This window comes from Clarias gariepinus, chromosome 20, assembly GCF_024256425.1.
Source record: "Clarias gariepinus isolate MV-2021 ecotype Netherlands chromosome 20, CGAR_prim_01v2, whole genome shotgun sequence".
NCBI classification, from domain to species: Eukaryota; Metazoa; Chordata; class Actinopteri; order Siluriformes; family Clariidae; genus Clarias; species Clarias gariepinus.
The window spans coordinates 15,927,647-15,942,934 of NC_071119.1; the positions used below are offsets into that span (position 1 = coordinate 15,927,647).

The following is a 15,288-nucleotide window of genomic DNA, read 5'->3' on the forward strand; positions in this document are numbered from 1 at the left end:
ATACAAAAAGGCTTATATTTTACAGTTTAGCTTTTTGTTTCAGGTTCAGTTTAAATGAAATGTGGACAGAAAAGCAGTTTATGTTTTTAATTAGCTTTAACTCAAATATGTATGCACACTGTTAACATGACTTTAAAAAAATGTCCAGTCATCACTGAGTCCATTGTGCATAGATTCAGTCAGGTGTGTTAAAGATACAGAATCGGCTTATGTTCTGCCCAAGTCTAACGTAAACAGTAGTTCTTTGCTGAATGTTTAGTGTCCCTATGAACCAGGCAGTACTTATGAAAAACCCATAATAAAACCTTTTATTAATCAAACTAAGCTGTCTATTGTTTTTAAAGGAACAGCCTTTATATATGAAACTGCAGTCCATCCATCTACGCATTCTTTCGAGCAATCATTCCCCAGTCTGCATGTCTGCACTGAGTATCTTTTGCTCTCCAAGGACTGGCTTTAAGTGGAAAAAATCAATAGCAAATTTCAGCACACTTCTGCTATGACTGCTGTACTGTATCAGCTTAGTGAGCATGATGGACAGCGAAAAAAACAACCCGTCTGTTATCACAGCTAATTCTAATGGATATTCAGCGTACAGTATATGGGTCCTATTTAAACTAGCCGAATTTCTTAGCAAGCTTTGTTTACTGCATCATAGAAATGTGCTTTTGTGCCCTCTGTGTGTTAAAAAACCCAATAATTAACCCACTGTGCTTATCATGACACTCTCATCAGTGCTGTAACCTACACTGAGCCCCTTGCGCTAACCTCTGAAGGTTTTCTTCCCAATAACAGATAAGTAGCCATGATGTCATCGTATTTCTGTCCCTTGAGAGCCTCTGTGATTTCGTCCTTTGGAAATCCCATCGTCACCATTAGCTCTGAGGAACACAGAGAACAAAGATAAGCTCTCAATCGCGTATCTCAATACAAAGCCATCATAAAAGGATCTATTTTTAAATACAGTTAACGATAAATGGGACATGTTTAAATATTAAAGCTATATTTACTATATTTTTGTACTATATTTATGATCACACTGTGTAAGAAGTTTTCCCAGAGCAACAATGCAGTTCATCTCATGCTGTGTGAACTGATGATTATCACGGATCGCCAGGAGATGGCGCAAACAGATCACACACAATGCAACAGAAATGTTTCTGAATCTTATTCAATAAGCATCGTATTCAGGTTTGTTTTAAAACCATAAGAAAAACACTTTAATTCAATAAAAATACAAACACTGAAATCTTAATGCACTCTGCAAAAACTGAAGCAGTTCCTATTAACAGAGATTCCTAAATGTGTAAACTGGATTTTCTTAGTGCTGAGTTAAAGCCTTAAACCTAATCTATGGACTGATGACAAATGATTTATTTACTTGCGGATTATAATTGCGGCACGTCTCTCTTTGTGTCGAGCTGAACGTGTACTCTGTACTGTAAGGCAGATGATGAACGATGTTCATGCCCGACCGTGACACACTTCTCCTGCCTGATTTATCTTAATGAGCTACTTCTGCTCAGAGCTTTCCACACTCTCACCTTCTGCTGTTGTGGACGGCGTCTCCATGTGAGACTTGCACATCCCTAAAACAGTGTATTCCCAAGACTCACCCTTGCTTCAGCGGATCATCAGTCTTGGATACTGTAAACTCATTCGGGATTAAATCCACCTCTGGATTTCTTTTATTCTTTAGATAAAATTCACTCTATAAGTCCTTTAGCAACTTCTTCTTCTTTGTCTTTCTGCTGTTCCCTTTCAGGGGTCGCCACAGCGAATCATCTGCCTCCATCTAACCCTATCCTCTGCATCCTCTTCACTCACCCCAACTAACTTCATGTTTTCTCTCACTGTTTCCATAAATCAATCCTCAATCTGGCCTCTCTGACTTTATCTCCGAAACATCTAACATGGGTTGTCCCTCTGATGGACTCATTCTTGATCCTATCCATCTTTTATCACTCAAACAGAGAACCTCAACATCTTCAACAGTCCTTGAAGCTATGATAAAGCATGACTTTTTAAGAATGGCTATTGTGCAACAAAAACGACTGTAGTACACAGGTTGTAAACTCATCTCTGAGTACCTCGTGTTAGAACAGTTTTTAATTCTCAAGACGATTAACAAGGTTAAGTGGGCGTCGACAAGTGGAAAAATTTATATAGTGCATTGCAGATTTTGGGGCAGAGTAATCAGTGAAAGAAAAAAAAAAAAAAAAAAAACGTAATCACTGTCCTGAAACAGAGAACACCATTTTGATTAACCTGGAATTAATGTGTGTTTATAGAAGGAATTTACCGATCCGTTTACTGTCATTGAAGTCAGGCTCGGGTTCGGTATAAGGCTGTAGCTCCTCGTCGTCGTGGCCCACGTTCATCCACTTATCCTTCATGATTTGCTTAAAAAAAAAGGGAAAGAAATCACAATTGGTAAACAACAAATAAATAATTGAGGAAAAAAATATAAATAAATAAAACAAAGAAAAAACATAAATGTTACCTCTAAACTGCCTCGTTTGAGAGGGTTCAGCACTAATAACCTTTTAAGCAAGTTCTCACAGTCTGTGGACATGTAGAAGGGGATGCGATACTTTCCTCTCAGCACTCGCTCTCTCAGCTCCTATAATAATAATAATAATAATAATAACAATAACAACAACAACAATAATAACAATAAGAAATTGAATCTAAATCACACATTAAATCCACAGCATGTCATAACTGTTGTAATACAGAATAGCCCATTCCGATCGAGTAATCTGATTGGACGAGAAGCATTCCACGCGTGACGGTAACAGCACTGGGACGTTTAACTATATGCATCACGCGTCCCAGGTTCCTAATTCCTGTTAATTACACTAATTGTTGGACGCCAGTATGGGTGAAAGTTGGTCGGTACGGACTGCGTACTGAAGAGAGAGCAGCCGCCTGCCAAATAACCCACATTGAAAACCAGTCATGGAAGCACTTTCAGCAATTTGATAGCGTTGTCTCCTTTTAAGTCCGTTCCAAATTGACTCTGAATAATACTTTTTCTTTTATTTACAACTAAGACAAGCTAACTAAGACTGAATTCCAAAATCATTCTCTAACCCCTGATAAAGGGCACTACTTAGTGTGTGGAACGAGTGATTATACATTAGACCACCCTCACCTTCATACAACAACAACAACAACAACACACTTTGTCATGTATTATTCCTTATGTAACATAAATAATGCAGGGCAAAATAAAAAATAAATAATATTGCTGTGTTTTTTTTTTTAATTTATTTTTGATTATATTTTAAATTTTTAATATAATGCTGGTGTAGGAAAAAACACACCACATAAACTTTGCATCTATTTTTACACTGATATATTTACACCTTCATTCAGATGTGTAAATTCATCTTAAAATATGAATTTAAATATTATGCATGATATTTCTCGAAGTACTGTAGATGCAAAAACGCCTATATGTGTCTACGTTGAGATATATCATGCATAATATTTTATACATTATATAGTTTATACAGTATCTGTATGATCATTTCACACTTTCTGATTCAACTGAAGCGTGTTTTAAATGAAACCTTTAGATTTTGTCCGTCGAAAGGTAGCGATCCACTGACGAGTGTATACAGGATGACGCCGAGACTCCAGACGTCGACTTCGGGCCCGTCGTATTTTTTGCCCTGGAAGAGCTCGGGGGCGGCGTAGGGAGGACTGCCGCAGAATGTGTCCAACTTATTTCCCACCGTGAACTCGTTGCTGAAGCCGAAATCGGCGATCTTAATATTCATGTCAGCGTCCAGCAATAAGTTTTCAGCCTCAGGTTCGAGACAAAGAGGTGATAGTTATGAATTCAAATCTAGCAGTTCTTGCATTATTGCTACTACTAGTAGGAGAAATTACAGCAGGCCTGTCTATGATAGAGTGCACTGAAATCTCCGATAAATACTTACCTTAAGATCTCTATGTACTATTCTCTTTTGATGGCAGTACTGCACTGCAGATACAATCTGAAACACAGCAGTAACGTGCATGCAGCATCAAAAAGGAACATCTAATGTAACATCTAACAAAATAATAAAAAGTTCCCATTAGACAGATCTATCAAGAACGACAGCATCAACTTTTTCTCCTGTCAAGAACAGCAAAACTAGCTAATCATGGGTGCAAAACAAATATAAAATAACGATAACGAAAAACAAAATTACAAATTTAATATAAAAGTATATTTTGAGTGACAGGTGTCTCGTCCAATCAGCGGTAAGAATCGACAAACCAAAAAAAGGTAGGTGTGGTTTGCGAATGAAATTCTTATGAAATTTTTAACAGTTGATCTTGAGTGGCTGATGTCTCGTCCATTCAGCGGTAAGAATTTAATTCCACACCTACCTTTTTTTGGTTTGTTGATTCTTACGGCTGATTGGACGAGACACCTGTCACTCAAAATATACAGGAATTACTGCAGCCTCATGGACATTTAAATGCTGTGAGACGGTGGTACTTCTTGTACTGTATATCTTAAGTGACAGATGTCTCTTCCAATAAGCGATAAGAATTTCACTCTACGTTTTTTTCCGGTTTTACTGAATTGTTCTCCTGTTTTTCTCATTTAGTATTTTGTTTCTGGATAGGTTGTTGTGTTTTCTGATTTGTTATTTTTTGTGCCGGTTTGGTTATTTTGATTTTTAATTTTTTATTTTGTTTTGCACTTCTCGGCCACCGTACATGGGTGTTTGTGAGCTGATATATTTGAAAGAGGGAAGATGTGAGATGTTCCCCCGGTTGGTAGCCGTGATGACAAGAAAGAGCGTGGCAAATGAAAAATGTCTGGGAATAAATTAGTGTGTGTGTGTGTGTTTGTGTGTGTGTGTGTGTTTTTCGATCATTCTAGTGGTTAAATGTTGTATAGTTATGCAGTAGACATTCTTAAAGTCTATTTAGTGTGCAGTAGCTGTTGCTGAATGAGGGTCATGTGTTAGCAGTGTAGTATTGTCTCTCTGCATTACAGCAATTTCATTACTGATTGCAAAAAACAGCTTCTTATAGAATTTAGTAAAACGTCATTAAATATTATTTGTATGTTACTTAAAATTTCAGCATTGAAAGCTCAGAATGTCTTTCTTTGCCCCTGCTTCATGCCGATGCCAGTGTAGTGTAACAGGCTGGATGGAGGTAAGGCAGTGGTTCATTAGTATGCAAAAACTAAAGCAGGGTGATTTGCTTTAAAAAGGTCAGATCAGCTACTGGTCTGCAGCAGCGCTGCAGCATGAGAATGAGGCTGCAAGTACAAACACATACACACACACACACACACTTAACCCCCAGTTCTCTGATTCACTATCCTTATTGAAGCGAATCAGTCCAAAATACCCAAATCATCACCGGCGACTCATGTTTCCTCTGATTCATGATATACCCAGCTGTACTGGCTAAATTATAGGCAATTATATCACTAGTTGCCATTTTAGTGCCCATGCAAACTAGGCCCATTACATGCTGCTGTTTGTAAATCTGGACAGTGAATTAATGAGGATTTAGGTGACTGATAGGGTTAAGTGAAGTATGCATTGCTTGGTTAGAGCTTACCTGCCGAAACTTCGCCCTGGCTTCCTTCTCTTTCATCCTGCCATGAGCGACCAAGTAGTCGAACACCTCACCTGTAATTAAACACAGAGGGTGGTGTAATGAAGTTTCTTGAAAATAAAGTTTTACAAACTTTTGCCAGTCTTCTGCGCCACATTCCAGTCCAGTACTGTAGGTGGTGGTAATGCACCTTTAAACGACCATAAACTCAAAAGAAGTGGCAAAAACACTAAGCTTGCAAAATAGGAGTATTTTAAAATTACATTCTTGGAAAATGCAATTGATTTGTATTTTCTACAAAGATAGTGGTGTATTTTTAAAGAATTTGACAATTTTAGACCTCCTAATGTTTGTTAATAGTGACAAGAAAGATAAATTAAATTGCATGATCGACTTACAGTTACAGTTAAGGTTCGGGGCAGCTTGGCAGTGCTGGGTTTTGAACTCACAGTGACCCAAGTAACCACCGAGTCATCACTCCCCTTTACTCTCTGCCCAGTGAGTAACCCCCAGTCACACATGGCATAAAGTAGATTATTCTTTAGAACCAAATTTACAAGCAGTACTGACACAATTCTGTTCATACCATTGGCTCACATCTGATATTTTGATACAATCAAACTACATTAAAATCTGGTTTCTAATAACATTAAACTCAAAGTATGGGACATGTAACACATCAAATTAGTCTCTAGATTAGTCTCCACAATTACGTGAGCAGGGTTCTTTAAATCAGATAAATGTGACAAATAATACAAATAAAAGCCAACAAAACGTTACACTTTTACTGGGTCAGACGTACCCGTCCCGATTTCTGATATATTCACTTTCAATGTCACCTCAAGACAATAAAACCTTAAGAAAAAACTATGAAATACAATCTATTACAGTCCACAGGTGATACTGCTGGAAAAGCACACAACATCTTGCCATCCAAAATGGGGTCAAACGATGACCTCGAGGCTGTTCTACAGTTTTAAAAATGGGCCACAGTACCTTCTCAATGACAGCATGCTGGCATAGCCAGATCTAAAATGGGTAGGCCATACCCTTGAAACACAACGACATAACTTTTTCCTGATGACACTAGGTAAGCATGGCCTCGTTTTTGCTCTCACGCAGTGGGTCTATGACACATGCCAGAGGGAGCTACTGGCAAGGGAATTTCCTGAGGAAACCCTCAACCTGGTGGTGCTGGAGCAGTTCATTGCCCTCCTTCCGCCAGGGACTGCAGAGTGGTTCCAATGCGTATGACTGGGGTCACTTGCAGGAGCAGTCCAGATGGCGGAGGAATACCAAATGGCATATTTGGAGCAGCCAGAAATGATTTAGAGAAATTTCCATTTCTCATAATTCCCTGCCCTTCCTTGCCCTTTACTTGTACCCACTCCTCAGAAACAGGGGCCCCTTTCTTAAAAAAACAGCACCCAAACTCATGCTTTGCCTTCCTCTCCTTTTTCCAGTTCACCATCTCCTAGCCCTGTGATGTCTCCTTTAATGACCTTTCTCCCCCCACTGGTGGAACTTTGCATAATTAATCTTCAGTAAGGATTTTAGGGAAGGCACGGTTGGTAAAGGTGAGGTGTGTTCACGGTGATGTGATGATCAACTAATTCCCCATCACCTTTCAATTCAGGGGAAAACATAAAGTGAAAGCAGTGGTTTGTCTATGCATCAACGATCCACTAATCCTAGGAGTGGACTGCCAGGGATATGCAGTTTTTAATGATCAAAATGCCCATGATTGGGTCCTGTGTTAAAAATAAGCAAGGTGTAGAATGCACATTACTTTCTAGGGATACACCAAGGGGGAGGCTCCTTCCCAAATAGGGAATTCCCTTTTGGAGATTTCTTTTAGGAGCAGTCGCATGACGAAACCCTGAAGCAAGACTCTGGACAAGTAAGACACCTTGACGCCAATGGTGGATTTTTTTTTGTCCAAAGTCTAAAAAGGGGATGAGCCTGTTCCTGGGGCTGGCAGTTTGTTTCAAATTTTTCAGATGTCACCAGCCCACTGACTGACCTCACTAAAAAAGGGAGCTCCAGATCTGGTCCAGTGGATGGAGCCAAGCTACCGGGCTTTTTACTAGATAAAAGAGGTTGATTCTTGCATTCACCTGACTTTTCGCTCCCTTTTTTTATGCAGACTATTGCATCAGACTGGGGAACATTCATTCTACGGACTGTTCTATCTCAGGTGGTGGATGATTGTTAGTAGAAAACTTCCAGTGAGAGAAACAAAGCACAGCACCATTGAGAAGGAGTGTCAGACCAGAAAGTAAGGGGTCTTCACTTTCTGATAGTACCTACAGGGGTTAACTTTTATCCCCTCCTTTTGGACCATGCCCTGATTGAATTCCTCCCCCGCATGAAAGATGCTAACGCACAGTGATGCATCACTTGATGGTATCTGGCACTTCATGGTGAGGGGTGAACAGATGCTACGGCAATTTTCCTTTCCCCGTGGGAAAATGGGGGGAGTCGGCTACAGGCCGGACAGCTCCCAAGCAGGCGAGGTAACACATAATGCTTTTAACCTGTGACTCATTATGCAGTTCATATACATGTGCGTCTTTCTTTGTGTTGGCAGACAAAGAGAAATGGGGGAAGTGACATTTCTGAGTGACAGTGTGCTTCAGAAACAGAACTCAACAAAGAATACTAATGTTATTAGACTCACTAAGACTGCTTCCAGCCCTTTATTCCCCGAACATCCCAAAAATTGTTACATTTGTCTTTGCAAATGTGTATGCAAGAGTACCGTACATGTGCATTGCTGCTTTTTTAACCAAGGGAGATATACAGTAGCAACCTGTGGAGCTAAATAAAATAAAAATTTCCTGTTATGGAAAACATATCTTGTTGCCTTCAAACCAACTTAAAATCTTTGCTTAACAGTCTGTTGAAACGACTAGATTAGTACCATGAATGTAAGGTGATAGTTTTTCGTTTGCGGATCAGGAGAACAATCACGATGACGTTGCAAAGACAGACAGCGCTCGAGTAGTTTAATATTGACTTGCAAAGGCTTGTATGCTCTAAAATGTTTTTTCTGTTTACCACATGTGTAAAGAGTGTTTATTTGCACATTCACATAGAGTATAAATGGAAAACTTACCTCCACTCGCATATTCCATTATTAAATAGAGTGTCTTCTCAGTCTCGATTACTTCAAATAACTTCACTGAAATTTAAAAAATTATACATGAAATATAAAAGCATGACAAATGTTTAAAAAAAATCAATCTACTATTGGGAAAAGAAAAAAAATATTCTATGCATTAATACATATACATACCTATATTTGGATGATTCAAGATCTTCATTATTCGGACTTCTCTAAATAGCTGTGGGAAAAAATATGAAATATTAATACTGCCATTACTTATTTCCTAGTGTTGTGTATTCCCTGTCTTTTGTATCCATCACCATGTCTGATTCGTTTTCATTCACATCTTTTATCTACTTCATGCTTTTTTATCCATGTAAAATCCCGTTATTATTTATTAAAGTAAGAGTCAGTGAATTTGATCAAATACGCACTCTGTCAAAGTTGGTAAATATCAGCTTATGTTCTGTTGGCTGTCTGTCTGCCCTGGCTCTGTTAATGGGAAACAAAAAAGTGGAGCAGACCGCACCACACAACACTATTCCAGCTAATCAGCAACAGGAGCATTCTTGCTCTAGCATTTATAATAAAATAAACCAGCATGTTTTGGTTTGCTAACTTCAGTATCTGATTTGTTGTTTAACATGGGAAAAAAATTATAAGTTTCTAAACAACAGCCAGTGGTTGTTTTACAAATCAGACAATAAATAGGAAACAATTAATAAGTAGACGAAAGCCGATGAAGCACAAATAAGGTTATAGCAAAAAAGGTTCTTCACTTGAAAAAGTTAGAAATTTGATAGCTCAATAAAGAGAGCTGAAAGTGCTTAACAATCATCAAATCTGGTTAGACTACTTATCTCACGATCACATAATCTTAATTGTAGGGAGTCTGATGATTTTTTTTTGCAATCACTGTTTTGTAAAGTAAACAAACAAAAAAAGTCTTCTCATTTTTCTAAATTAGTTGCTGCATTATGTTAAAGGGTGCCAATAATTTAGGTCATCGTATTAATAATCGAGATGATAATCAGTGTTTTTTTTGTCTTTTCTTGTCTTGCATTACTGTTCTAGTGAGTTAAATTTACTTCAATTGAAATTAATCAAACGTGTAAGGGGACAAGGTTAACTAGGATCACTAACTTTGAAGCTGGAACCAGGTAAATATTTCTAAACTAGCCGTTTACTCACAGGCTTAATTAAATTCATCTGTATATTTTTATTATTATATCCAAACAGTTTTAGAACTGCAAAGCGCACAAAGCATGATTGCGCTTCTTTGTTAAACATTTCAGGTTGAAATCGGAAAGGGGGGCTGGTTGCAGGGAGCGACAGAAACAATTCACAGTGGAGAAAGAGAGAGATGTTTTCTATAAAAAGTCCACTGTGGGTTATTACAAGCTTAGTCATTTTGATACTTAAAAAAATCCTTTTGAAACTGTTTTTATTTTAATTTTCAATCAAATTTAAATTCTTTTTAAAGTTTTAGTGCTATTATTTTATGATTATTTTCCTCTCTTTTATGTAAAGCACTTTAAATTACCATTGTGTATGACATGTGCTATACAAATAAACTTGCCTTGTCTTTTATATGATATACTGATATACTGTATGTGATACACGTTTAATCAAGTAGATGGTCAATTACTTTGCACAAGAAGAAATCACTGATGCTTTTTCAGAAAAAGTGTTGATCAGCTACAAACCTCACATTAATTCAGTTAACATTTGGGTGAGGATCTTAAATGTTTTTATCGGGTATCGTCAACACTGAATTAACTTGTACTTCACAACAAAATACTGTTTTAATTAGCATTAAAAAAACACAAGACTTGTACTGCTTATCTTTATTACTTTATCTGCTTTTGATTAATCTCAGTTTAAACAATAGATCTGGTAACACTCAAACTTTAAAACAAAACAGTGCTGACAGGATTTGGTCCAAAATGCAATAAAAGGGAGGAGAGAAGCCAAGGTTTCATAAGTAGTAATGTGAAGCTCCAACACGTGAAATCATACCAGGAGGCCAAAAACGTATCATTCTAAAGGGATTAAAAAAAAAAATTAAAAAAAAACAACAACTCACAGAACACTGAACTCACACTAAAGCAGTCTAGTTGGCATTGCTAGAGAGGAATCCATCACTGCACATCCAACACACACTCACCATCTCACACATACATTATTATATAACTCTTTTAAATCTAGCATACACATACGTACAGTATTAACTCTTTCCAAATTATTTGATTTGGGGAAAAGCTTAAACAACAAAAAAGCTGACACAGCAGCATGTGAAAAAGACCAAGACTTAATATAACTTATGATTTCAGTTTAAATGTTTGGGAAGCTCATAATAGACACAGAGTGCTTAAAAAATCCCTCACTCCCTCCGCCACACACAAGCACAGCACATATGTGCACACACACTTGTCCAAGTTGCATCACTGACCTACATACAGCTGTCCAGGATCACCGAGTCATCCGAATGAATGAAATGTCACTTAAGAATTTAAGAAACCTTCACAGAGAATAATTCTCAAGCAAGTTGGTTCATTAACTCTGATGCTTTCATGGTGATAAAACACCTCGGAAAAGTAATTCAGGTAAGTAAAAGCTCCCCTGCTCCGCCCATTCCCATATGTTGTTTGCCCGGACATCGTAGCTGACAATGCTAAAAATGGGGGCTATTGTTTTGCAATAATTCACAATATGATTATATATTATACAGTGGAACCTCGGACTGCAAGTAACCCAGTTTGCAAGATTTTAAATGAATTTAAAATTAAATTAAATACATTTTGAAAAACAACCGAGTCTTGATGTATAAACACCAAGTATCATCGAGTATCATGTATTACGCGCTTTTTGTTTTAATGCTGAGAGTTCTTCTCTCTCTCGCAATGTGGAATTGTGGGTAATCGTCTCCCCTGCTCGGTCTCTCACTCGTATAATCAAAATCTGTGCGCGCGTGTACAGTTCACTATAACACTGTGACCACGTGTGTGCGCGTAAAACGTCTTTTTTTTTGTCTTTGGGTGTGTGTGTGTGTAAAAGTCGTCCTTCATGCGTGCGTGTACTGTTTATTGTAGCACACGTGTGTGTCCATGTGTAAAGCAAAAGCAAGTGTCATTAGAGAGGTTAAGGCCACCCCTTCTATAATCCTCAGAAAAATTTACACTACTACATCTGTGAAACTGCCAAATGAGCATGAACAAACAGATTCATTGCTTAACGAAATAATTGGCCATCTCACAATATTTACTTCGCCAACATTCAGTACGATTGGCTACTGTATGATGGCCAAGTTAGATTTTAAAGTTATACAATGCATACAGTATGTGGTTTCAGAGGCAGCATTATGTGAGAGGCGAGAAATGGAAAGGCTTGTGGCGATGCAAAGCTCTGTGGGAGACAGGAGGGTATTTTTAGAATGATATTCTTACAAACATCAGGGTGTCACAGACAGGGCTCCAAACACACCAGACTGAAAGAGTTTTCCTCTGGAGTGAAATCAAGTAGATGATTTTTTTTAAAGCTGTGGGTCATCAGTCTCAGTCCAAAGTCTAAAACAGATTAATCATACTGTCATGGGACTGATTAAAAAGCGTTGGACTACACCTCCCATCACCCCCCTGTGAGTCACATGACTGGAATCACATACACCTGTTTTGTGTTTGTTTCTGAAAGGGTTTGTCTATTTAAGTTTCAGGTTCTTATTAGTTTTTTTTTGTTTGTTTGTTTGTTTTTACGCCTATTAAACTGTTATAGTTACCTGCTGTCGTATTGCTCTATGTTAATACTCTCCCTATTTTCTATTCTGGTAATGTCTGACCCCTGGTATACCTGAGTGTATTATGACAGGATTTCATCATTATTTTCTGCTGGATGAAGGATTAAAGCCAAAGTGAGGAATTTGAAGACAGCAAATTGGCAGGCTGGCTCTGAATGTCCTAAACTACTGGGGATTGACGACGTGGACATGTCGGCTTTTTATAGATGATTCATGCAACAGGGAATGAGCTATCAAAACAAGTTTTTCTTTTTTTCCTTGGTTGTTAAAATACTAGTTTTATTCTACTAACATTAATTTATCAAATATACTGTAGTTGCATGCAACAATGAGCGGGCCCAAGCACCTTGTGCCATGGCCCCCCAAGCGCACCAAAAAGACAGTGGGCACGTGCATTTAAAGGGGACAAACCCCTGAATGCTGGGAAAAATGTTACTCAATGTGATGTTACTCCAATATGATTTCACTCAGTGTTATGTCACTCAAAGTCACTGGATTTAATGTCACACAGGATAAGTTAAGCTGTTTCTTGGCATAAGTTTAAGGCATCATCATGGCTGACCCATTTAAAATATCAGAAATCCCTCCACAATTTTGCATCCTCAATGTCTTTAGGTCACATAGGCCTGCTTTGCTGGAGATCGTATAAATCCCCTAGGAGGAGTATATCAAAATACATTGAGTGCATTTGCAAAAGACCCAAAATAAATGACTTTCTGTTGAGTAGAGCCCATGACATGTGTACAGGGTTTTGTATGTATAAGTACAAGTGCATTTGAGCTATGCAGCAAAATCTTGTGTGCGCCGCTAGGGTGTCCGTATGACAGCAGATTCCAAACTGTCTGCTGATTGTCATGACTTTTTGAGCATGTTATGACCTCAAAAAAGCCCTGGATTCTAAAATTAAAAAACCTGATCCTTAGAGGAACGAGAGGGACCTTCACACACTATGAAAACATAGGGCTGATGTCATAGTGCTTGGGCCCTAACTGAGAAATTTAGCTGTAAATAAAAGAAGAATGGGAGAAATTAATAAAAGCTAATACATTGCTACAAACAAAGGCAAATGTAGTCCGTACATCAAAACTGCTTGTGTGGAATAATGTCCATACATCATAACTGCTTGTGCACAACAGTTAACTTGCTTTTCATGTAATGATTAAGAAAAAGCAAAAGAAGAAAGAAAAGAAGCTTTAATGCGGTTTCTGAAATATAGTTGGAAATGAAATTTTGTCTACCCTCGTTATTACAGTAGCTCTTTTGTGTACACCTCGAAGTACGAAGCACACCTGACGTATTAAACACAGCTGAATAAAGTAAAAATTCACTACGCACAGTAGAACACACAGCATCGAAATCAACTCTGATAAGCTCACAACTTAAATCCTTTTTTAAATTCATTTAAGGGACTTTTTAGTTAGTTAAAGCTTTCCCCAGCTGGTGGCCCGAACACAGCTCTCTAGTGTGCAGTGGTAAATGATCTTATGCCAGGTGCTACGCATGGTGCCCAGAGGGGCCAGATGGTAGGCCCAGGGTTTCAAATGTCTGCATGCACAAACACACACACACATACACACACACCTACCTACCTACCTATTCTTATAAGGAACTTCCATCGACATAATTATTAATTAATTAATTAATTAATGCTGACCTAAATGTAACTCTAACCTTGACTCCAGTAACGAAAAAGGAAACCTTTTGCTTTGTGTTTTGGTTTTGCGCTAAACAAATGCGCCATATGGATTTCTGACCATTACATTAATATATGAGCCTTCCCTAAACTGTTGCAACAAAGTTGGATGCTCACAATTATTGTCTGGAATGTGGTGTATGCCGTAATGTTATGAATTCACTTTGCTGTAACTAAGAGACCCAATCATATTTCACTCTGCCCACCTCTACAAGGGCATGATTGCCAGTTTTGGTGTGGAGGAAGTAAAATGTCTTGCAACCTCAACCCCACTGCCTGAAATGAAAGACCAACTGAACCCCAGTCCTCCTTACCATCATCATCGTCTGACCTTACAATCCTCTTGTGGTTGAACGGGTAAACCCCCCATAGTTAAGCTCCAAAATCTATAGGACAGCTTGCAACCTGCAATACCCATGACTTCCTACTATACATCATGCAGTTCCACAGTTTAACCATAATAGCTGTCCTGTAAAAACATAACGTATCTTTTAAAATTATCCCCAAAAGGTAGTTCTACCTTAGCCTCATCAGACCATGACACATTTTGCCACATTGGCTTGGTGTGAGGCACCATGGGGGCTTAGTTGTTGGCACTGGTGCCCACACTTCCAGAGTTATTGTCCATAGTGTATGAAGGGGTGAATATGGGTGTGGGTGTGAATGTGGGTGTGCTATCCAGGGTCTTGTGCCCTAAGGTCCCTGGAATACTCTTCAGGCGACCTACTAAGGGTAAGCGATTAGGAAAACAAATAGACAAATAACTTGGAGGGAAGCTTGACTACAATTTTCTTTTTAAATACAATTATGTTTTTTTTGAGGGGAAACTTGGAAACTTTTTCCTTTGTCGAATCAGAGACCAGGAGACATTGGAATATCTTTTGAGCAGAAGTTACTCTCATTCCTTGACAATGAGATCCTGTATATACATTTCAGTTAGGGGTTTTTCCAGGCAGTTGAAAACACTACACGATTGGCTCCTCTCCCATTTTATTAGAAAAAAAAACACCTTTCCAACACATGTGTATTACCACTAGCACATTCAATCCTTTATACAATGTGCTTGTCAATACAAATCTCAAAACTCAAAGTGAAAATCTGCTTTTTTACACC

The 15,288-nt window shown here is 38.3% G+C and overlaps 1 protein-coding gene across 1 annotated transcript in view; it reads right to left on the reverse strand.

Annotated features, from left to right (window-relative positions):
* The window catches only part of LOC128508720 (serine/threonine-protein kinase MARK1-like), a 55,633-nt gene that overhangs the window by 10,031 nt on the left and 30,314 nt on the right, over positions 1-15,288 (reverse strand). The window contains exons 4-11 of the mRNA XM_053480176.1: positions 8,879-8,927; positions 8,699-8,764; positions 5,584-5,654; positions 3,951-4,007; positions 3,579-3,815; positions 2,504-2,623; positions 2,303-2,402; positions 769-881 (exon numbers count right to left, since the gene is read on the reverse strand). Coding sequence (XP_053336151.1) covers positions 769-881; positions 2,303-2,402; positions 2,504-2,623; positions 3,579-3,815; positions 3,951-4,007; positions 5,584-5,654; positions 8,699-8,764; positions 8,879-8,927 — 813 coding nt within the window. The remainder of the gene's footprint in view (positions 1-768; positions 882-2,302; positions 2,403-2,503; positions 2,624-3,578; positions 3,816-3,950; positions 4,008-5,583; positions 5,655-8,698; positions 8,765-8,878; positions 8,928-15,288) is intronic.